Here is a 24,632-nt window from a genome sequence, read left to right on the forward strand (position 1 = left end):
GGGTCAGGTAGGCCACGGGCTCGCCAATCAGTTCCGCCACACCCCTTCATTTCCACCGAGAAATATTTCCATCAGCGTGACCCCTGGCTCAGGATACTATGCAGTGGATCAATTGTCTCCTTTTAATCCTTTACTTGGTTATCCAGGCTTAGTCCCCGTTCACCACAGACTTGTGTTTCATTAGAAGGGTTCCCTTTGTCTCTGCGGCAGGCATAGGTTCAGTGAAGGAGACAGAGGTGCTTCTCAATCCTCACAGTGTGCACAGCTCACTGGTGGAGGGAGTGGGTCTGGGAGCAAGGCAGTACAGGCTCGGAGGGGAGGGCAGCCATAAGGCTCGTGTTGTGCCCGGCTGGCCTCAGACCTCCCAGGGCCTGAGTGGGGGGCTCCATGCCCACATTCAGGTGCAGTGACAGGTGGGCATGGCAGTAGTCCAACACCGACTGCTCATACCTGTACAACGTCAGAGCACTCAGCTGCTGTGGTATCTGGAGGATAAAGAGACAGAAATAGAGAAGCAGAGGTAAGTCTGTAAGTCAGTCCAAAAGGTCCAGCTTGCCCATTCAAACATTCCATCCACTTTTCATAAAATGAGAAACGGCTTTCATTTACTGCATGCAGTGGTGGCACAGCACTGTCTAATGCGGCTTTGGCCGATGATACAGTGCAAGCCCCAAGACCTGAAAACTGTGGTGCTCAAACACCACTTCCAGCTGGAGTGATTTATATGCCAGATGAAAGCCTTAAGCAAGAGTGCATACATATTTTCTGCCCTCTTTTAAATGGAGTCAAGGCTCCATTTAGTAGAGAGTGCTTATTACATTACAAGCACTTTGCTGATTCAAAGACCCCTCTCAGTTTTACGTGCTACTGTGGTCTGAATAATGTCAATTAAATGGGATGAAACCACATTTTGCCCTGTGCAATAGTGATACTAATATTGCAATGTTTGTTAATGCTTGATCACAAAACATGAATATGCTCATGCAACTTAAAATGCATAAAACAGCACTCATAAAGCAACAGTTGTACATATCAGATTTTAGTGCAGGACACATGCAGGTGGAAAACTCTTAGTTTTCTTATTGACCTTCAGATAGAGAGTGAATATTCTTGGAATCATTTTCATTGACTTTATGAATCTAATTATAGTAAACAAATTCAATTCATGTTCAGTGATACTCTGTTCAACTTGATTGCAGCATGCTAAATGAAAAACTACTAGAACTAATTAGAATTGTAATTCCATCTAAAACTGCTCTCTGCTTTCAGTGCATGTGATTCAAAGCGCTTCTGTATAAAGCCACACATGTCTATAATGTGGCGTGCAGGTACAATATCTATTATTAAATATGCTGTCTTGGATTATTTTATTGGATTGCAATAGGATTTACTCTGAGCTGATGCAGCAAAGGGCTTTAGATAGGTTTTCCCTGAATTTGCTCAGGTCAAATTTCACAGCGCTGCTGCCATTCAGACTTTTGAATTTAAGATCACGGCTTACAAAAGGTCATGTTTTACAGTCTAGTTGAGTTTGTTCACCGCTTTAATAGAAAGCTTAGTTGCAGACGCTCTTTTGTGTAATTCAGCTGAGGAACTTCACACACTATTTTAGAGGACTTAATACAATATGCATGAAGCAACAATGCCCTGAATGCAAAATGATTTAAGTGGGAGGTCTGTATCTGGGAGTTCTCAGCAGAAATTGTCAAGGGAAAGGCTTTGTTCAGTTTTCTCTTTTTGCTGGAATGGAAAGAGTCAAACATACAGGAGGAAATGTAAATAAACATATGGCACTGAGTCAGTGTTCGACAGAGCCCTCCCTGTATGCGTGACAGCAGCTGGCAGAGTGGTACTACATGGCTTAAAAAGCACTAAAAATGTTTTGTCAATTCTTTCAACTTCTTGTGTTTAACCTCTATTTTCCCTGAAACCTTTCTGAAATCAAAATAATAAAACACAAAACAGCCTGGATTCTACGATAAGGAAATCCAGAAAGTAAAAAAAGGAGGCAATATTAACTCATAATAAGTTTCTCTAATGAGGTTCAGCAATGCAAAGCTTTAAAGCTTTCTAATTTGTTGTCTCAGGTTATTTCTACTCTGTTTCAAACCTCCAGCCTACTCAGCAGCACTGTGCAGACTGCTCAAGACTCAAACCTCCTCAAACCTCTCAAAGAACCTGACTCATTTTCTTAGAGTAGGTGCTCCATCTGTGAATGTCATCTGATACCTGGACCTCACGAACCAAAATGTCCTCATTTTATTATCATGCCCTGCCTGTAGCCTATGCATGTACATGACTGCTTTTTCTACTTTCTTTTTCCTTTTTTTTTTGCTTTTAATTTGTATGCAGTGTAGACGTTTGTGCAGAGATTTTCCGGACTCAACATAGTGAAAACACTTTATCCAAGTGACGCACATATCCTTAACATATTCCGTGGAGATGAGAGAGGTCCCAGATTATGGCAATGTCAAATCATTTTTTCTGCTCCCTCAGTAAAATGTACTGTCAAGTGTTGATACCTCAGCTTGGGCATGGGGCTGTAACATTTGACATCTCTAAGCCACACTGTGCTACAGCCTTGTTTCCAGACTAGCATGGATGCATATATATTTTCTAGTGTGCTGTACCAATCAAAGAATGCGTGCGCACACACACACACACACACACACACACACACACACACACATAATCCCTCCAGCAACTATGGCCAAACCACAATCACATGTTGACCTTTTTCGATTTGCAGTGCCACCTTCTCAAACCCTTCAGTCAGTTGCTGGCTTTTTCAATGCTTTTCTTGAACTATCACCTATCTTACATAAAGCGCAGCCTCAGCTTTCAGTTTGCAAAGTCACACTCATATTTTCTTTTCATCAGAGCCACTTACCATGAAATAAACTATAATTTCTCTTTCATGGCGTCTTTAATTTTAAGGAAGGCCCTCCCCAGGTTTTGAAATGACGGCCATGGGAGGCAGCAGCAGCCTATTCTCTCTCTGATATTGTAAAGTCAGAATGAAACAGGAGCACTTGAGCCCCTCTGACTTGCTCCACATCAGGCCTCAAAGATCATGCTTCAAGAAGATTCGCACAACTCATTAAAATGGATGCTCTGCAGATACTGAGAACTTAGAGGTGAACACTCACACGACTATGCCATTAACGCTTTGGGCACTACTCAGTTAAAATGGGCTTTAGTGAGCAAGTGCATAGGAGCTGCTTGTGAAACAGCAAGTAGTGGAGATCAGGATCCTCTCAACAGGCTAATGTGCTTGCTACATACTTGGGATGCATTGAGATTGATCTTTATTGAATTCTATCCTCTTTCTCTCCTGATTTTTTGTCTATCTCCATCACATGCCATCCAAAAAAAGAAGAAATGGCTGACCAGAATAGCCAGAATAATGCTAAAATTATACCTTGATATCAACCAAGGCGGGTTTTCCACCGCATGGTAACACTCAACTCTACCCTGCTCTACCTGCTTTTGGTGGCAGATACTTTGTTGCATTTAGTTCATCACTGTAAATAGTGCCCCCTCAGTGTAGCTAGTCATCATGGCGATGCTACGTGAATCTGCCGCAATGTCGTCTTCAATGCAACACACAGGACTGGAAGTGAATAAAAAAATTTGGTGCAGCTATAGTGATTTGGCTCTTTAAAAATGGCGGGTCGTACATCGATGACGAGGTGACGCAGTGATGATTTTGTGATGATTCTCTCTGACCGATCAGTGGTCTGCAGTGTTTTCACAGCATGTTTCAGTATCGGCTCAGCTCTCTTGCAACCTCAACAAAGGTGACACCAAAAAAAGTATGAAGTACTCTCTATGAGTTTTGCCTGATGGAGTAGAGTCAAGCCGAGAATCAAGCTGTACCATGTGATGGAAAAGCGGTTCAAGTTGTATTTTGGGTGACCATAACATCAAAGCTTCAATCCTTACAACAACCATGTGTCCTGACTAAATGTTTTTGGGCGGGACGCTGAACACCTTTCTGTGAGCTGATTATAAGTCACTCAAGCTCAATGACTAAAATATAAAATGCAAACATAAGTATCTAATCTTTACAGTCACTAACTCCATGCCAACTCTCTTTGGGATCTCCATGCAGCGAAGGGTGAATAATTTGAGATAGACGGGATTTATGTTGTCTCAACTCACAGGGTAACAAAACATATTACTGCACTTTAAATGCACTCTGGTCACACCGAGCAGATAGCGGCCTTTTCCTCTGGTCCCTCGTGAGCAGGACTGAGTTCAGACTTCCCCGTTTCTGCGTCAGTTTTGAAAGTAGAATCAGTTTCATGCCTTAGCAGAGAGGAAAAGAATAAAAGCCTTTTTGGCTAACCGAACGGAGCGAGCATCCAGGTCTAATCAGGAATATTGGGGAAATGCTGGCTGTTATGGTTGGAGCTCGTACAGAGGTGAGTCACTGGCTAGCATGAGCTGGACAGCGGCCAGCAGAGCTGCTTTAGGGCTAGATGCTGCAACCGGTAGGATTTGCTTCAGGCATAATCAACATCTCCCATCCCCTTCCATGACTGAGGACGTCTTCTCCGATCTAGATCTGAGTTACACAGAAGGATAAATTTAAAATTAATTCAAAGCTCTTGATTACAATAGCTGACTATGAATAGACTTGTTTCCTCTTGACAATTGTAAGTCATTATTCAGTGACTCATTGGCTCCGGGCCAGGGTAATAAAATGGGCATCTGGCTTCAACTCTTGTCTTCACTTTATGTTAATTGCTTAAACTATGGCTGAGCCTGTTTACCCTCAAGGAAATTCAAAGGGAAGGAAAACTCTAGTTGAATACATGTCCTGCACATGGAAGGTTTTTTTTTTTTATCTGTTTATACTAAATCTTTATTGAAGATGCTGTGTATTCATATGATATATTTAAACCTGAGGTGTCAATGTTGTGGCAGTGCGATTACATCACCTTTCAGATTTGATATGCATTTAGACCTTTACTATCTGCATCCCCTTCTTAGCTAGGATGAATCATCTTCTATGATAAACCCCTTGAGTGTAAAGCGTTAAGAAATACATCTCTTTCCAGATCTAGCCTCTTCAGAATATTTTAAATGGATCTTGAGATTATTATTTTCTGTCTTCTAGCGCCTATCTACAGATATAGGAATCGTAAATAAATAAAAAGTCCTTCAGCCCTTTAGTTTAGTTTAGTTTACTTTGGCTTAGTTGTTTCTACTGAGGTAAATCACCCCAGATAAAATACAGAAAGAGGAGACACAAAACCCTGTGATGCACAAAAACAATTCAACTTTAAAAAACAACAACAAAAGAATGAGAAATAACAAAGCAAGATGATGAGCAAATTTACAGTTGAAGCGGATAACAAAGAAAAAACTAGAGAGATACTGTACATCAAGGGGGAAATTATAATAACAGCAAATTGCATGACTGACAGGCTGAGGAAATGCATTGTATATTTTATATTTCTGATGCAGAATGAAAATCATAAGAGAAGTGCGAGTACGGTACCTTGAGACACACACTTCCCAGTTTGCCTCCAGCAAAACAAGCCTGTCAGCTTAGTCTGCCTTCAGCAAAACATAACCGGTGGAATCCTGACCCCAGGTGATATGGCGCATTAGCCACTGCTGCTTCCTTTTAATGGCCAGCTCTGCCCCAAAATGCAGTGCATTGAATAAAACTATGCTGTGAAACACACCCACCACTGAGTCTTTTCAGAATGGCAGCACTTTATGCAGCAAAAAGCCTGAAAAGTTCTCACATTACCGGTGGAATCAATGCAATATGGTGGCTATTTTAAAAAGAAGAGATCTGAATTTAGGTGTTGACCTAATATCAGAATTGTTTTGGTATTACATAAAACTACTTCAATACCATATTGAGGGTTTTATAACTAAATGCAAAGTTCGTCCACATGAGCTCTCTGCGAACACACTCCGGTGCACTTCACAGCAGATGCCGAGGAGGACAGTGATAGAAACCCTCACGACACAGCACACCGCCATTAATTCTATTTCCCAAGCTATTAGCTTTTGATTGCTTATGAAAGCATTCGCTTAAGTTGCTCCCCTTTGCTCTGCTTTGAATGTGGGTCAAGCTGCAACTAAATGATTCCCAATTAGGTGACAGACAGCTGCACCATGCCAGCATGCTTCAGACTGGCACGGGAGGCATGAGCTCTCATTGGCATATTAACAACATCCTCCGCCCGAGCTGTGCTGCTGCTCTCTGTCAGCTGGATAATTCACTCAGTGGTCAACACTGCAGCGAGAGAGCACAGACAAGCCTCTATTATCATTGCTGTCTATTAGGCTACACACCCATGGATGCTGAATGGCATGCTAATGGCCACAAGGCCCTTTTCCTGATCACTGCTTTGCACGGATAAATTGAAAAAGGCCTCGAGGCAACGCACCACAGGTGAAACTGGCAATTTTGTCTGAACTGGCCAGTTTTGTTTTATCATCGTGTTTTGTTTCTGTAACAACCATAGTTTTCAATAACTGCAGAAAAGAATAATAAGGGTCCCCGATGCACCTGAATAGAGTTTTCCACAGAGGTGCTTCTGCGTTTCCAGAGAAGATTAATAAAGCAACTATAGTAAACACATTAATTTCACACCAGATTCATGCACAAATTTAGTGTCTTTCTGCAACTCATAGTGACGGTGTTATGAGCCATAAATCATAAAATGGCCACCTTTTATATTGTCTAGCTTTAATAAAATAGATGCAAATTTACAGAAACATTTGATTTTGTGTTATATTGCCCATGCATGAAAATATTGGTAAAAATAGTAAATTTTTATGACACAGTTTTTTGTAGCAACTTCATCATTGCCATTCCAACTGACAAAAAACGGCTTTGACTAATTTACTAATTTGTGCATTTCAAGAAAATATTATACAATTTCTATATGAAATAGCAATATAAATGTAATACAAAGTGTTTGTATTTGTGAGTATATATATTTGTGAATATATATCAATATGTATCTATATATTTATATCTATAACTCAATATTTTTGGAAAACAATGAACATGTGGTCTGACAAACTTAATGGCATAACTCTTACACATATTTGACATGTTTTCTGTGGGAATTCAATTTTAGCCATTTTGTATTGTAAATGGTGATCATTATGGATGTTGGAAATGCGTGTGACAAAGTTAGGATGCACCAGGACACACAATGTGCCGTTCCAAAAACAAAACATACAGTAATATTCAATAAATCATATTAGAGACACTGAAGATGAGACAGCAGACTATCTAACACCCTCCCGTTGGGGTTTTGGAGCAATTAGGGGGAAAAAACAGCGACATCCATTGCAGCGGAAAGTTGTACATCGTAATATTGCGTGTGCTAGAAATCCAGAAAGATGATCTTTTGCCGACTTAAATATTCCCCATGTAATTACATTTCTATTTGAAAAGCGTTTCACATTTGTCAAAATAACCATAATCCTTCAGATGTGGGGATTTATCTCCCCCTAATGCTGCTCATCCCATTTTCTGCTCATCAGTGTTGGCAATGCATGCCGAGATTTACTGTTATTTACTGGATGGACGCTTTGAGTCACTACAGACTCTTTTCTGATGTATCTAGATATAAGTAACCTGAATCTGGATGCCAAGATAGATAGATGCTCCATGAATTAATCTATGTGCGGTGGACACCATGGAGTAGGACAAGACGTGTGCTACTGTATGTTTCACTCTGTGTTTCTCTGCTTCACAACACCCACACACACCCCTGAGCACGCGTGTGCGCACACGCACACACCTACACACACACATACACGTACATGCCGCTTGTCAAAACACCCATTAAATGCCTCAATCCAGGAAAAAAATGATGATTATGCCACTCCTGAGGTCACAGTTGTTTACTTGGAACAGCGATGGTATCATAGTGCAACATTTTTGAAATGCATTTATTTTAAATTTCACAGTTAAAATAAATATATATGGAACAATCACGCTGCGCATCTTTTGAAGAATCCAGTTTCTGAATGATGGTCTAACTCTTTAACACACACACTGTGCCCAGGTCTAAACAAACTGCAGGCTTTGATGCAACTCCAACAATCTTTATGACAAGACAAATAAATCTACAGCATAGGCAAATTTTTCATTTGGACAGAGACCTACAGTAATCCAATTTGATAGTGCGCCAGATGCTGTGCCGCGCTGCCCACAGAGTATGCAACATGTTAAAACTCAGGACTCTTGTATGTACAAATGCCACAAAGCATTTTGTGTGCGATTTCATTTGGATTCTGGCTACATGGCTCGACCTACAGATAGATCCAAGGGAAAATACTCAAAGAATTCACATTTTACTCTTATGGTTATTAGGACTACGCAGCAACTCTCTTCCAAAACAGAATCCAGAGGAACTAACGCTTGACCAACTAGCTTACCCGCTGACAATCATTCATTGTCATCACTCATCATTATTTTGCAGCCAAATCACCAGGATATGTGGTCCATCTCAAAATCCTCAGAAAATCAGCAGGAATTCCCCAATTTGCCCTCTCCATCCTTTTCAAAATTTTGTCTCTCTTGTTTGTGGCTAGTAATGAAACGCCAGAAGGCAGATAAAATAAACATGATGTAAATATACTCCATTGAAAAAGTAAACATATTTACGTATTTAGAGGGGAATTGAAATAATTTGCCTTGTAGAAAAAGCAGATGAAGAAAAAAAAGAAACAGAATTGCGTCACTAAATGTTTCTTGGAGCTTTTATTTTCCCCCCTCTCACCAGAAATAAAAGACATTCCAAAACAGAGAGACGATGTCAGATACGCTGATAGGAAGACGAAAAACGAGTTCAATTCAAGAGGGACAGACTGTTTCATTCTCTAATGTATTTATTGAGTTTTATCAGCCTTGCTTTGTCTAGATGAGATATTAGGCTAATGTCGCAAATCACAGATAATTTCGTAAGCGCAAAGAGATATGAAAAGAGCAGACTGACAGACTCGTGTTTAATGGGTATGGTAATCACACAATCACTTCAGTTTGGATTGCATGCTTATCGATCGTGCAGCTGACTGTATTGTTGCCGCCTCAGAAGTCAGGCGATATTTTTGCTTGATAGGAAGAGTTTGTGCACGTGGTGTCTGGAGTTGGTGTGTGCTTTTTCCTTTCATGTAAAGAAATCTCAAGTCTGTGCACACACACACACACACACACACACACACTAAAATCCACGTGCTCCAGGACAACAGAGAAATGGTAATTTTTAAGGGGGAGACAGGGAAAGCTGACGATCTGACGCTTGAAAAAACTTTAGGTTATTCCTCTAATCCACCCAAAAACAGGCTGTCAGGAGCCCAAAATGTGGGGCAACAAGAGCACCAGTGTGGTAATTGATGTATAACTGAGCAGCGCTGTGGAGATGTTTTTTTGTACTACCAGTCATCACTTTAATATCTTTGTGATACATTATTGACCACATCTAACTCAAATTTAATTGCTTTAATTCAGCGTGGTGCTATTAAAACACCGCAGTGAGCGCTCCCCGACAGACTTCGGAGCGAAGGCAGAACCCAAAAGCCGAAAACCCTCTCGCATGCATAAGCCCAACTTTCAGAGTTTTCAATGCAAGACTAGAAAAATAATTAAACCATCTCATACAAATGTCACAGTCGAAGGTGCAGGATGTTGTCATGCCAATCCACCATAGTACAGGCCTTTCCCTCCTGTCCAGTTTCCATGGTGATGAGTCTAAAGAATGGGCTGTATGTCTAACTCTTAATGCTGAGGAAGATTCTGTGTGTGTGTGTGTGTGTGTGTGTGTGTGTGCCATATGATGGTTTGTGTACTCTGACATTATGTGAATATCCCCGTTGCTTTCTTGCGCTGACAGGAACTCTTAAGGATACTGCCCTGAAAGCAAACAGGAACACACAAACTGGATTTTTCTCTCTCTCCCCCCTCATCACTGGTTAAAGAGCCAACATATCTACAAGAAAACAATTGGTTGCATGACATATCCAAGACAATGAACCGCAGGGGGGGAAGGAAAAAAAAAAACAACAACAACAAATCAGATTTGGTTTATCCCTGTTTCATTCGTCTGTTTCCTTCAAAAGAGGCCAGAGGATGGCCATCTGTTTAAGCGCTACAGTCTGAAACAGCCTCTGAACTTGAGCAGACTTGTCCAATATTGATGTGGCTGAAAATGTGAGGCGACAAGAGATGAACTGCAGCCAGCTGTTGGCCTCCTGTGATATTACCGCAGAGGAATGGTGTGTTCAAGGAGGATCTGGGTGATATACGGGGGCCGGGGCCTGCTGGAGATTCATCTGCAGTGATGAGATGTGAATATTGCAGCCAGATAATGTACAGCACGAGTGTAGCGCTATGAGGCAAGCGCTGTCATACAATAGCCACGACACAGAGCTGTACATTACCCTGTCGCACTTCCCCTTCCTGTCAAAAAAAAAAAGGGACTGATGTTGCCTTAACAGCTGCTGAAACTCAATGTAGCCTCTTCAAGAAATTCAAGAATTATATTGTATTATATTTATTTATCTATTTATTCATTTTAGAGGTTATTTTCGGGGCATTATTGATTTATTAGACAGTCACAGCGAGGGAGAGACAGGAAGGACGGGGCAGGGAGAGGGGACATGCAGCAAGGAGTCTGAGATTTGAACGCCGGTTGCTGCAGCATAACCTCAGTATTACATGGTACACACTCTACACAGCGAGCCACCAGGGTGACCACATATTTAATTATTTTAAAAAAATATTATTATTCTATTATTTTGGTACTAAGTGCTCATTCGAGTGAGGTTTCTGCACTGCACTTCCTAGAGATCACCTGTCAATCAAACACAATGTCCAGTACTTCGATTTTCTGCTGATCAAGTTTGAGTTTCTCTTTTCTAGGTCTGTCACCGCTCATGCTTAACTACGCACTATTTCCTCTATTGATTCCAAACTAACTGGAAAACTAAAACACATTTAAAGGATTTTTCCAAGAAAAGAGCTACGAGACACCCAGGCATAAAATCTTGACGTCATGAAATGGCTACTAACCCTGTCCATTTTTCCCATTGTTTGTATTTCCAGTGGCAGGACTTCATGTTAACCAAATAAACAATGAATATATGAACAAAACGGAGTGCCTAGGTCATTGTGCTTGTGATAAAAAAGTAAAGAGGAGAAAAAAAATGAGAGCCTTGTGTTTTTTCTTTCAGAACTGACAGACTTGGAAGGCTTATAGATCCCTCACTAGACACAGACAAAAGCATCGAGACGGCACCATATGTGTTGCCTAGAAACATACTGTGGACAGGTTTAATCACTACTGCGTTAGAGAGCAGCAAGAAAACAGCAAAATGTACATTCATTTATGAACAACTGCAAAATGTTCCTGTGAAGAACAAGTGCAGTGCCAAGCATTTTGGAGCGGAATAAAAAATGTAGGGTTGTGCAGAGGATTTGTGCCAAGGTGTGGCCAACAGGTAGGCCGGTACTCTTCTGTTCCCAGCACTGGATCTGAGAAAAGAACATTATGTTTACTGCTGAGAAATCTTTCCCATGGCCCTGCATGCATAACTCCTCTCTCTGGCTCTCCTTCTCTCCGCATTCCTTCCTTGGTCTAACTAGCACTTTCTGCAGCCACATCAGTTTGATGGTCCACTTTATTAAGACGAATGAATCTCATCCGTGTGACGCCTCCCCTCGTTCTGACTGCAGAATATTCCTCGTGTGTGCGGCGGAGGTGCCCAGCTGTCACCGCGGTTAGCTTGACAGGATCTCCCCGGAGGTCACCTTGGGGATCTAAGTTCACAGTCACAGTGCAAACGTTTTGTTGCCCTGACAAAACTGCCGCAGCATGACTCAGTTACAATGTCTTTCTGTTCGACGGGGCGAGGTGTACCCGCTAGGATGTACAGTAATAAATCACGTAAGATAAACAAGTGCAGAGGAAGGAGAGGAACGGGAGGGGGTCAGCAACCTCGATGTCTTCTCAACAGCAAACCCGTCTGAACTCGCTGATATGATGAGAGATGTGGAAAAAAGAGGGCGAGGGATATCAGCGGGGCTTGTGGATGTCCTGAGTTGATATATGAAGGGCATCTGCCTTTTGGGTGAAAGCACAACCTTACATCTGTTCTTTGAGCCCTGTACCGGGCAGTAAATGTAATTGATTACAAGATCCAGCGGTTCAGTTTGACCTCTGTTTGATTATTTAGCAGCTCTCACAACGGGGAATAAACAACACAAGCAGATTAAGGGAGGACCATTAATCTCCTATGTTCAGCAATCACATTAACGCAGAAACTTTCACTGACTATGCTCCTCTGCTCTGATATCCTTACCCTTATTTTTAACACGGAAAAAATGTATTATTCTCACGTAATGACAAAACAATGTTTAACTCGGCAGTTTCTACCCTGTATTCATGTTTCATCAACTACACGATTACTTGTTCTAGTCTCTGAAACTGAAATAAACAGAACCGATGGGTTCAAAATAAACGAATGCTACCTAACTCCAGGTAACTATTCATGTATCAAATAACAAGAAGGTCTTCTTTAGTACTAACAGAGCGATATATGTCCTCTCAAACAACAAAGGAACCGGCGTAATGATCCTGAGCTGAGATAAAGGAGACGAGCGAATACCCTTTTGAAACAAAACCAAAAAGTGGGCTGTTTTTCTTTTGCTGAACTTGGAGCTTTTTTCCCCCTGTTTCTCTCTGTCCCCGCTGTCAGACACAGCTGACATTAGTATTCTGATACTGCCTCCTTCAAGCAGTGTTCGGTGCCAGCCACTTAATTTGTCATTTATTGCTCCATGACAACTGAAGTAATTGAACCTCTTGCCCATGGAAGATCTCTGCCAGCCTTGTGGCCGTTTTCCCTCATTGTGGGAGAGATACAGCTACAGGACCTTGGTGCAAATAAGGGCGCAGATCTCATTTTATGGGGCAATGAGATGGTTAGTATGTACCCTGGCCACGAGGGCCTGTGAGATGTTTATTGCACGCCTCAGAACCCCAGTGAAGGCTAACTGGACTTCAGATAAAGAGAGGAAATTGGAGAGTATAAATAGCTGCGAAAAATGAAGGAGCAATGACAGAAGAGGGGAGGGGGAAAAAGAGAGAATAACAGCTCTTGCGACTCTTGCTCATGAAATCATCGGTTGAGAGGAATTATTCCGAGAAGTCGTGTCACAGACAATTACGATGGAAAGTAATCACCTCACCACAAACTTTGGATAATATGTGTGTTTATCTCAATCATCATGCAACAGGAAATTAAAGTGATTGCGCATCAGACCAAGATAGGATTAATTAATGGTCAGTCTTTTATCTTATTGATTGGTGTTTTTTCTCACAGGGTATTGAGAAGTCAGTTTTGGGATTACTCGCTGAAATCTCAACGAATCTTTCATTTTGAATGTTAAAGGTGCACTGTCTAAAATAAATGGACTCAAGACAAAAAAAAAAAATTAAAAAAATAACAGAATAAGGAAATGTAATGGTTATGGCTACTGTCATCATCACAGAGCACCCTTTTAGACTCAATGGACAAAAAAAAAAAAAAAAAAAAAAAAAAAAAAAGCACCAAATTCGATACTTGAGTCAAGGCTGCATGATTACCACAACAACCCAAATTGCAGATAAATTCCCTTGATATTGTAATTATCATTATGATTTCCATGAGCTCATGTGAATGCCTGTGATTGGCCGGCGCTTGGTTCACTTACAACATTCATTTGCGTCTGAGAGCACAACAACCTGATTTTGACACAGTGGGCGTCTTGAATGGAACGTATGAATCATTGTTTATCATATGTGTCGCTGTGGCTGTAATTGTACTCTTGATTAATTCCCAATTAATTGTGCAGCCCCCAGAGTTGACATTGTCAGCAGCTCCCACTAATACAGTAAATTACTTTTTTCATGACCCTAAATCCCTAAAATTGAGCATAATGCACCTTTCTAACCTTTTCACACTCCTTTCTTCTACCGTTATTGCACATACATTAAATATACAGTATATCCATGCTTTCAAGACAATAAATGTTTTTTGTAAATTGTGTAGTGTTGCTTATAAAATTTCCAAAAATCTGTGGATCTGTTTGGGTCTGAAAAGTAGTATCAAATCATTATCTGTTTCAGCAGGAACCTAATTTTACTCAAGATTCTCAGTGTTTTTGACCGAGACATTCTCACTGTTTCACACCAATCTTTGAATTTTCTTTCCATCAAGGAGAGTGTTTAAACAAGATCTTTACATTCTTTTAATTGAATTAGTCCCCATTTAGCTTAGGAGTCACTGTTTGACCATGTTCTCATAGCCTGAGTCTGCAGTGCAGCCACTAAATCCATTTTATTTTAAATTGTACACAGTCTGGTCTGCACAAGGCTAATTAGGTTCTTCTTACTTCAACATCATTCTGACCGTTGCCCTAATTAATGTTTCTGCACTCATTAGTTCTAGCAAGGAAGAGTTTGAGGGAATACAAAATGAAAGAAATGTCAGAAAAATGTGCAGGAGCTCTTTTACATGGGGAGAATTCATTTCAAAAACACAGAGTAATGATCAAAAACCCATCGAGTCCAAAAACATGTCTGTGCTGTACATTACTTCCACCGGATGAACTTAATTCCTTTTTGTGTATTATGTGGCTTCTTAGAACATCATCAAGTAATATTTCCTGAAATATTCCCAGACAGGAAACTATGTGATTTAATAAATAAAAATGGCCTCTAAAGCTCAACTACTGTGATATTACACTGATGACACACATGTACTACTGGGGGGAAAACGAGTGTATTGATTTGATCAAGCCTGTAATCGGCTCAATTTGGAACCAGTTCTGGAAAATAAGGGCGCCTCTGAAACAGCCACACTTGAGGGAGGTAGGCGTGATTGCAGAGGACACCCAATGCAAAGAATACTGCTCTCACCACCCCATCATTTGGTCAAAGTCTTTAAATGACCCAGGCGATACTCACACCTAGAGCGCTCAATTTTAGATGAGGATCTCTGGTGGCAACATTTACGCCACACCATTTTGCATTAAAACAGATAATAGATAATAAGAGGTCTGCGTTTCTGAACATCTCCCGGTGGTAGAATCAAGAGCTGGTAGAGTATTCCTCATTTACACACCAGACACGTTCATTTTTTTGACTGTGTGACTGCTAACTTGAATTTTTTTCCTCACATTTATATTTCAGGCAATTAGCTTATCTCAAGTGATAATTAATGAGTAGAGCAGAGCAAACTTCGATTCTTAGATCATCAACATCACAAGGAACTGGTGCAGCGGTCAAGTCCCACGAGGCTGGCGATAAACGGTCCAAATATTTCTGGTCGGTGTTGTTTGAAAACAACTTTTTGATTCGTCCTGCCAAGAGCCAGGGAGCTAAAAAACATGCCTGCCAAGAATATTTACTGGCCAAAACAGTAAACATACTTTTTTCCCTGGAAATGTTTCACTTTACCTGTCACAATGTCAGGCTTACTAGCCAGCATTAGCAGTGTCTGGCAAAATGCATGCAATATTTGCAATATTACATAAAATAGTAGTAAAAATTGAATTTATTTGTTTATTGGGGGAGTGTGAGGTGTCCTTAGTTGCAATGTGAATATTTGTAGTTTTGCATTGGGTTAGGTTTCTTGAGAAAAATTGACCCGTCACTGTCATGTTAGTGGTCAAAAAGGGCCTGCACAACTGTTTACATTCCCTGAATATCATGCATTTGGATATCACAGATAGTTTGGCAAATGAAGACGATGTGATAATGTTGAGATGTTTCCAGCCTCCTTGTGGCGGCATTCAACAACCTCACAAGGGCAAACCAATTAAAGGGGCAGAGATACCAGTTTATTCACCCACAGCAGCCCCGGCAAACATAGTGCAATACAGCCACAAGGCATTTGAGTAAGGAGCACAACTCACTTTTTCTTGACAAAGCCTTACAGTCTCCACGCTTTGCAGCTTGCCGTCTCACCAATGCTGTACTTGAGGTTTAATATTTTCAGCGCCCTCTGACGAGCAGAGAGACCGACACTGCATGGAAATTACCAACACCTGTCATTATAGAGTTGTTAGCCTGGAAATTGTTCAAAGCGACAACATCATTTCAGTGTCAGTGTCTATAAAACTATAAATGTCCAAGCCTCTATATGTCCACAGTATTATGGTGGCTAATCAGCACTCAGTGTTGACAAGGACTCAAGGATGAAACTGCATGACTGATTTATGGCACTTGCTGCCAACAACCTTGTCATCCTCTTGCCACTTCGCCCACAGTCACTTCATCTACCTAGTTATGGTTAACTAAAAAAAAAAAGATGAAATAAACTGTGGCTCTCAGTGCCTTTTATACTTCTGTTGCCACTAGATATCAGGTCATTATGACTAATGTTTTCTTTTTCTGCTGTTAATGTACAGAGCGATGTTTAACCACTCCAGCACACTCCACGGTACTGCATTAACTGGCTAACACGGAAGTATATGAGGCTAAATGGCAGCACTAGCAAGGACATCTTTGTGAAAAACGTGGATGGTTGGATATTGAACATCTTGCTTACATAAGTCCAACGTAGGCTTTACATCAAAATTTTGCTACAGAGGCACAACTTTATGATGATGATGTTGGGCGGGGTGTCGGACAAACAAATTCCTGGTGGAGTTTTTGGTTGGAATGAAAACCTGCAGCCTCTTGGCCCTCGATGGCTCATGGTTCAACAGCCCTGATGTAGGGGTAAGTAAAGTAATGTGTTCATCATGTTTAACATCAGGTAGACGCAGGGCTGATAAGGGGTGTGCTGTCTGGGAGGTGTTCCTCTTTGTTTTTCGACCAGCAGCTGCAGCAGTCATGTGTCAGCTGACAGCGCTGACACCGGCTGCGCTCTTAAAGGTCAGCACAACCGCAGGTTTAAACTTAAATAAATCTGAACTTTAGCATGCTGTATACGTCTAGTGCAAGGGCCAGAAAGACAGGAGTGGGACTTTGATGCTGTCCTACACACCAGCTGGTGCAGTGGGGATGGATGAGTAAGAGAGTGAGTGAGTGATACATCTAGTGCAGGACTCGAGCCAATCTGTCTCCATTCAAAACGGCGGCCAAGATGTGCAAAAAAAAAAAAAAAAAAAAAAAAAAAAGCATTTCTGTGCAACAACGTGAATGTCCTACATCTAAATCTCCACGGGGCCCGAGTCTATCTATGAGAGAGAATGTTACCACTTGTTTTTAAGATTTTTTTTGGCCTATCAGCTTTATTGGACAGTGACAGAAGAGAGAGAGAGAGAGAGATAGAGAGAGAGAGAGAGAGAGAGAGAGAGAGAGAGCAACCAGGACGCCCCAGAATAATACCACATTTGACCACTAGGGAGTAAAGGGGCATTTTTAAGTTCACATGTCTGTATGGTCCAAAAATGGATAAACTAGCTCAATGTTGGTGTTAACATTGCCCTACACCAAGGGTTTTCAATCAGTGGACCGCAGCCACCTTTTGGTCGGTGAAGACCTTGCAGGTGGTCCCGAATGAAGGTTAATTACTGAAAGCAATTTAAAAAAAAAAAAGAAAGAAAGAAAGAAAGAAAAACAGATTTTCATTTATTACTTCTTCTTTGTGAATGATCAAATCCATCCAAATATATGCACTTTTGAAAAGTCAAGCATGGTGATGATTACAAATAGCACCCATATGGTCCTTGGTAGCCTGCACTCTGCAAATGTTGGCATGTGTCATTAACGTACTGTGTTTCCCTGGCCGCCAGAAACATAAACACCATCCAAAAGTATGACTGCAGCTCGCCGACCAGCATCTACAAACAGTTAATTGATTATGCCGACGAAAAGGCCTTTTTGCAAGTGTCAGTGAAAAGCAAGCAGTCCCCAGGGCGCTTCTTAGTCAGGATGGTGGTCCCTGGGTCACAATCAGTTGAAAATCCCTGGCCTGAGCCGATGTTAATTGCTGAGAAAATAATCCCAATAGTTTTGAAGCAATCGGTATTTAAAACACAGGGCAGAGTGCGAGAGTTTGTGAAGGCTAATGTAGTTAGTTTAAGGCTTAGGTTTTTGTTGTTTGTTAACGGCTGGTTCTCAGTTGGGAGTGATTAGACTGCCTGTGCATTACAGGATTTTAACACATAGCCTCCAGCCAGTCAGAAACCAGCATTCACCCAGAACACTGTATATTTGTGATTAATAGACAAGGAAGAACAATGCTTTCAAGCTTCCTCATGTATGAACACTTATGCAGATCAGATTTGATTCCCTTTCGGAGCATTTTTTTTTTTTTTTTTTTTTTTTTTTATATTGATGATACACAGCTCTGCACACATGATTGTTCTCAGTATGTGAGTGATAAAGTCAAGCCTGCCTGTCAACAAGGACTTTACGGCATTAAAAATCAGACATTTCTCTGTCAATCAATGCCAGGGTATCTGACATCTTTTTGAATGGCTGTCTGTACTCCAAAAGCAATTCTATAAGCTTCAAGGCTTACTCCTGTCTCATGAGTCATTAGCGATCCTCCTCTCATCTCAGGCTTTACTAATTTGGCATGTCTGTACAACCTTGATATCAATCATGTAAGAAAGACTAATTAGCCCCGTAGTCTTGGCTCTCGCTGAGCTATAATCGGCAAAGGTGAGCGGAGTACACCCGCTTGTGTACGGAGACGTGGGACCATCTCATCCTTACCCAGGTCACATTTCACAGGATTCAAGTTTAAGAAATGTCTCAAGTGTGTTCTGATGAAGGTGGAGTGTGGTTTAAACGGAAAAGACACAAATCCCTCAGATTCTTGGCTGTTTTTCCCCCCCTTGTCATCAATATGCCGGTGCTAGTGACGACATCTATAAACATCACACTTGTGGCTGTGCAATGATCTCTCTGTAATAATGAAAGCAGATAATTTGCTATTTATTGCTATACTGAACATCTTTATCTCAACGTGAACATCTTTATCCCTGCTCAGTTAACTCAGGCTCTTACCTGTGCCTTGCCTCTTTTAAAAACACCCGGATTAGATCCTCCTGTTTTGAGTCATTTTTGTTGGCTTGCTATGCTCTCCTTGTCACTTAAGTTGTTCATGAATGTGGTTTCCTCTCAGCTGTTTTTTTAATGAATAATAATAACTGTGAGAAATTTCCAAAACTGCTTCTGTTAATTAATGACGGAGCACTCAGGTAACACCCGAAAGCTGTGCAGAAACAAGAGCAACACAAAATGAAGGCAAATTCAAGATAAGGTTAAACCAGGAAAACAAAAGACGGAAAACACAGTAGAGAGAAAACAGAAGGATGCTGAGAGATAAAGACGCTAAAAGTGATAAAAGAAAAGCAGGCGGAACAAAACAAAACAAAAAAAAAGGAAATGTTAGTTAATAATCACAGCTACAAGAATAAAAGCCATAAAAAATAAATAGATAAATAAAATAAAAAGACGACATTATGTAAAGGCAAGTCAGTAAGAGAAGTGATTTGAATCACTCTGCTGTTATTGATGCTTTTTATGTTATACAGGCGATGCTGAGGTTTCCTTGACTGCCTCATGCTGGCTGGTGCCACAGGCGCCGTTCTCCAGTGGGTGGTTTTGTTTTTTTCTCAGGCGAAGACACAGGGGACATGTCTTCTGCACATCTTGCGTCTGGCGTTTTCCAACATGCGATTTAAGGTCTTTTATTGTTCTGTAGCTATTTGCTCCTCTTGGGTCACATTATTCACAAACACAATATCCTTCTATATCTGTAGGCGGATGACACACAGTTATACAACCCCATCACAAGTAAAAACTAGTTTAGCGCCGGTTTCAGGCTCGCCACCTGTTTTGTCTGTGAAGCTGACCGGTGCAAGAGCTTGAAATATCAAACCAAAGTGTATAAACGGCATGGTAAAAATTCCCAAGCGGTCAAGCTAAGCTGATGACAACATCACAGAAATGACGGAAATTAAGAGCACCGCGGGCAGCCTGCCTATAAATTAGTTATTTTAAAAAAGTCATTGAAATAGTCCAAAGCAAAAAAAAAAAAAAAAAAAAAAAAAAAAAAGTAAATCACAAACCAAATAAAAGATGAAACACTGACAATTTCTCTCTGCTTCTCTGTTTTTCTTAAGCACACACACACACACACACACACACACACACACACACACACACTGGAGGAGGGCATGCACCATGACAGTTGGTGCAAGTATCAAAAGATAATTCCCTTCAGAAAGACAGACGGACAGAAAGAAAGAAAGAAAGAAAGAGAGAGAGAGAGAGAGAGAGAGAGAGAGAGAGAGAGAGAGAGAGAGAGAGAGAGAGAGAGAAAAGTCAGAGTCACATTATCACAGATTATATGAAAGACAAAGAGGCTTCTTTCATTCAAGCGCATTTTCATATTGAACTTTCCACGACTCAACTCACATAACTTTTACATTTTTTAGAGGGTGCAGGTGCTCAGGTTTATGTGCTGAGAGGCAGGTGCTTAGATGGTCATAAAGCCACAGACAAGCCATGCTGGCTTTGACTTGGCCTACTAAGTGATGTTATTTTACTCTACTTTAAGTGTTTTACTCCGGGGCTTGTTGTCGTTTTAGCTATATATTATTCTATATTGTTTCATCCAGCAGAGTTTTACTTTATGACTAGGCTGCGGTCAGAGCAAGGTGCTGCAGACTGATGGGGAGGCAATCGTGAGATTCTGTCATTCTTTCTCTACTTTATTAAATGCAGTTGCAGGTTTTGTGTCCTTAATTTCCCTTGTTTTCAATTTAATTTCATTCAGTATATAAATAAATAAATAAATAAATGAAATCAATAAATAAATGAAATCTTTAAAAAATAATAATAATAATAAGTCTGTGGAGAATGTGACCGTCACTCTCTACCATCAACATAGCAGCCACCATTAAAGTCTGCAGATAAGCTCCTCAGTCACCTCTCTGGGGAAATCATTGGCAAACGATGGAATTTCTGCCCTCCTTTCCACCACAAATATGACCATAAATGGTACAACATGACGGATGTGATTGCTAAGCAACTGACAAAAGCAAATCTGAGTCTCAAGCGCTTATCAAACAGCAGTCAGTCAATTTTGGAGACTGGGAAAGTGACTGAAAGTGAATGAATATCTGAAGGGAATGTCAGTACTGGAAAATCAGCCGTATCACCAGAGAAAACTGCCTCACTGTAAATGTCCAGACTTTTCTATGGCTTAGTTACAACAAATGTGAGATTGCTGTATCTGGCCCCCCCATTTCCATTAATCAGCTGCAGTCCTTGGTAGCCTATCAGCTAATGTTAGCTGCTATAGAAACCTGGCACTGCTTTCCGATCCAGATCTCCACCTTGACGATGAAGTTGAAAACACTCCACGGTCCAATTTCCTCCAGCTGAGTCAGAACTCTTTGTCCTGTGCACAGCAGAGCGCAGGACGCCATGGCAAGCCGTCTAACTGAAGAGAAGAGACACATTAGCCCTATTTTAGCCTCACTACACTGGCAGTAAATCTCACAACTGATTTCAAGATTTTATTTGATCACTTTCAAGGCTTGTATTGGAGCAGCAACCAGCTACATCTGTGACCTTTAATTCCCCATGAGCCAAATTGCAGCCTGACATTCTCAGCCAGTCACTTTTACTCATTCCAAAATTCAGGCTGCAAACAAAGGATGATCAGCTCTTTTTAATGAGGTCTTGGACAACAGCGGCTGTGGACAGCTGCTTGCATTTCCAAGTACAACTTGGATCACCTTCACAATAAACTAATGCTAACTGCTGGTATCTGTATTTAGTGACAGCAAAGGGCTCCATAAAGGCCAATGCCGGTTGGTCAGGCTGTTCCTCATTTAGATCATGTGACCTGAGGCCAGGTAGGTTTCACTCTCTTTTGTGAGACTGTTAGGTTTCTTTCTTTTTAATAAGGAGAAGTCTTCACAATAGCATCATGTTTCCCTACTGTGGCTGTCCATCATGGGAAAGATAAATTTTCTCAGTTTTATCAAATTAAGCGTAGCCTGCTTGCATCAAGGTGCCCCTTTCATGATCAAAGTGACAAACAGCAGTCGCAGAGAGAGCGAAAGCCAGACAGACACTTTGCTGCCTGTAGACCTTCTATTTCTGTTTCATATTTTATTTTGTATTCATTCAGTAGCGTCGCTGCTGAAAATACACTCCTGAGCTCATGCTCTCATTGTGCAGAAAAAGCTTCAGTGGAAACACTGTTTGCTCAATAGTATAACAGAGAATAACTAACTATGGCTTTTCTCTCAGTAAAAATACAGTACAGATGTTGCTGTAATATAATAGATAAATATTGGTTTAAATATAATATATCAATGGTGGCATAAATAATCTGCAGTTTGCCGACTCACTCCTTTGCTGTGACAGTCCATACAGCCGCTTCGGCCTCTTACAGACAGCTAGCTGAGCTGTACGTCTTGTTGACTGAGAAATAATCAGTTCACTACTGATACATTTGATCGATTTTATGTTAATCTCAGCCTGCTAGTAATCATAGTGTCTGGTCAGCTGAGCATCACTGTCTTGTTAACACAGTCTTCTCATTTGTACACTATAGTAAATGTATCTACTAGATCAAGTTCAAGTTTATTCAAAGCCCTGACTCAGCGTTTACAGTCTCCAAGGGCTTTACAAGGCTGCAGTTGGTAGAAAACACAAAGCTAACACTAGTCATGGCCAGTCGCCTAATGTTTGTATTGACACTGGATGCTTTGTTAAATTAGTTTGCCCTTGCAGCCATTCTCTCTGCACCTTTACCTGCACTTTATGCTGTGCATTAATGTACAAAGACGGCGAGACCCAACATAATTTTCAAGGCGATTGATAAGGATGTTGTGGTTTATGGTATCAAAGGCTGCACTAAAATCAAGCAATATAAGCACAGAAACATTGTTGTCATCAGCATAAACCCTCAAATCATTTATAATTTCCTTAAGAGCAGTTCCAGTGCTATGTTTTTGTCATAAATATTGTAGAAACTGATTGATGTGTAAAGACTGCTTTAATTTATTTAATTTTTTTTTTTTTAAGAATTTTTGCTTAAAAAGTCAGATTTGTCGGGTCAGGAAAGGTGCCTGTACACAGTGAAAGGCTCTGTAATTGGAGAGGCTGTCTATGATTTCCTTGCAGAAGACAGTAGGGATAGGTTTTAAAGAGCATGTGGCTGTTTTATGAGCAACAAGTCTCTTCAGTTCTGCATCATCCAACATGCTGAAAATTTCTGTAGTATCCCTTTGCATCATGTGCAGGATTTGACATCCCAGTGTGTGATATATCCCCTCTGATTTTTCATTTTTATTTTATTTTATTTATTTATTTTTTTGATCAAAGACCCGGGCAAAATCCTCCCACTTAGATGGCAATGCTCAGAGGAGTAGATCTGGTGGGGCTGGGGGATTAAGCAGTCTGTCAATAACACAAGAGTATCCTGGGATTGTTTACATTGTCACTGATTATTCGTGAGAAGTAGGATTGTCTTGCTTCCTGGAAGGCCTTATTGTAGGAGAAAATATATCCCCTCATAATAACACATTGAATATTTTGCCTGCTTCTCCGCCACTTGTGTTTGGCTACACAACACTCTCTCTTTCGACGGGTGTATTCATCTTTCCAGGGTGTCAATTTAGCATTGGATCTTTCCTTGATTTTTTTCTGGGGCCGATCTCAGATTAAAGTTGAACGTATCAACCTTTTCGTGGATGCTAAAAGGTTCATTGAGCAGACAATTACATTGATCACCCAGGAAAGTGTTGGGAAAGGCTGCTGTTGAAGAGTTATTGAAAGATTATTTAACAGTGGTGTTAAAAAAATAAGCGGCTATGATCAGAGAATTCAGATAGCAATTTCAGCATCTTGATTTATGGCTATGTTAAGGCCATAAAAGATCACCGGTTCAAGAGTATGCCTTTTAATGTGTGTGGGTACAGTAGCATGCTGTGATAAGTCAAAGGAAAACAGCAATTGCACTGAATTCCTGTTTGGTGTCTGCTGTTGTGTCGACATGAAAGTCCAAAGCTATAAGAATATGGTCATAAGTTTGCAAAAGAGATTGAAGGCAATTCAGTTCAGAGCTGAAGGTTGTATTATCTGGTGGGTGATAAATGTCCAGCAGCAGAATTGCCATCTTGCAAGTGGTTTCAAGATATTAAAATGCAGTAAATTTTCCAAGGCCCCATATTTTTGCAACTTCTCTTTTTAGCACAGACAAAACTTAGCCCACCTCCTTTCTTTCCTTCCCTGATTGAATAAAAATGACGGTACTTCAAAGGACATGTTCCTACCCATGGTTCGGTTATGAAAACACAAAATCAAGATTGTTCTCAGAGATAATAACATTGACAAAAAAATGACTTATTAGCAAGTGCTCTGACGTTTAGAAGTGCCTTGTTAAAACTGTCTTTGTCTGACCGTTCTGACTGCCAGCCTGCAGGGACGGCAATTAAATTTTCTTTGTGGCATTTGGCCAGCGCAGATTTGCATGCAGTCGACAAAAATGTGGCTCCGCATTTATTGGTGTTAATTTGTTGAGGAGGCCTGCAAGAAGTTGCAAGCACCTGGCCTCAAGGGGGCGCTTGTGTCCCTGACTAGAGGTGATTGGTGTTTGGTCCAGACATGTAACTGAAG

General features: G+C 40.8%; 1 protein-coding gene across 1 annotated transcript in view; it reads right to left on the reverse strand.

Moving 5' to 3' along the window:
* Positions 1-266: 266 nt before the first annotated feature.
* Positions 267-24,632, reverse strand: part of LOC115365438 (leucine-rich repeat transmembrane neuronal protein 4) — a 38,431-nt gene continuing 14,065 nt past the window's right edge. The window contains exon 3 of the mRNA XM_030060459.1: positions 267-485. Coding sequence (XP_029916319.1) covers positions 267-485 — 219 coding nt within the window. The remainder of the gene's footprint in view (positions 486-24,632) is intronic.

The sequence above is a fragment of the Myripristis murdjan genome, chromosome 9 (genome assembly GCF_902150065.1).
Source record: "Myripristis murdjan chromosome 9, fMyrMur1.1, whole genome shotgun sequence".
NCBI lineage: Eukaryota > Metazoa > Chordata > Actinopteri > Holocentriformes > Holocentridae > Myripristis > Myripristis murdjan.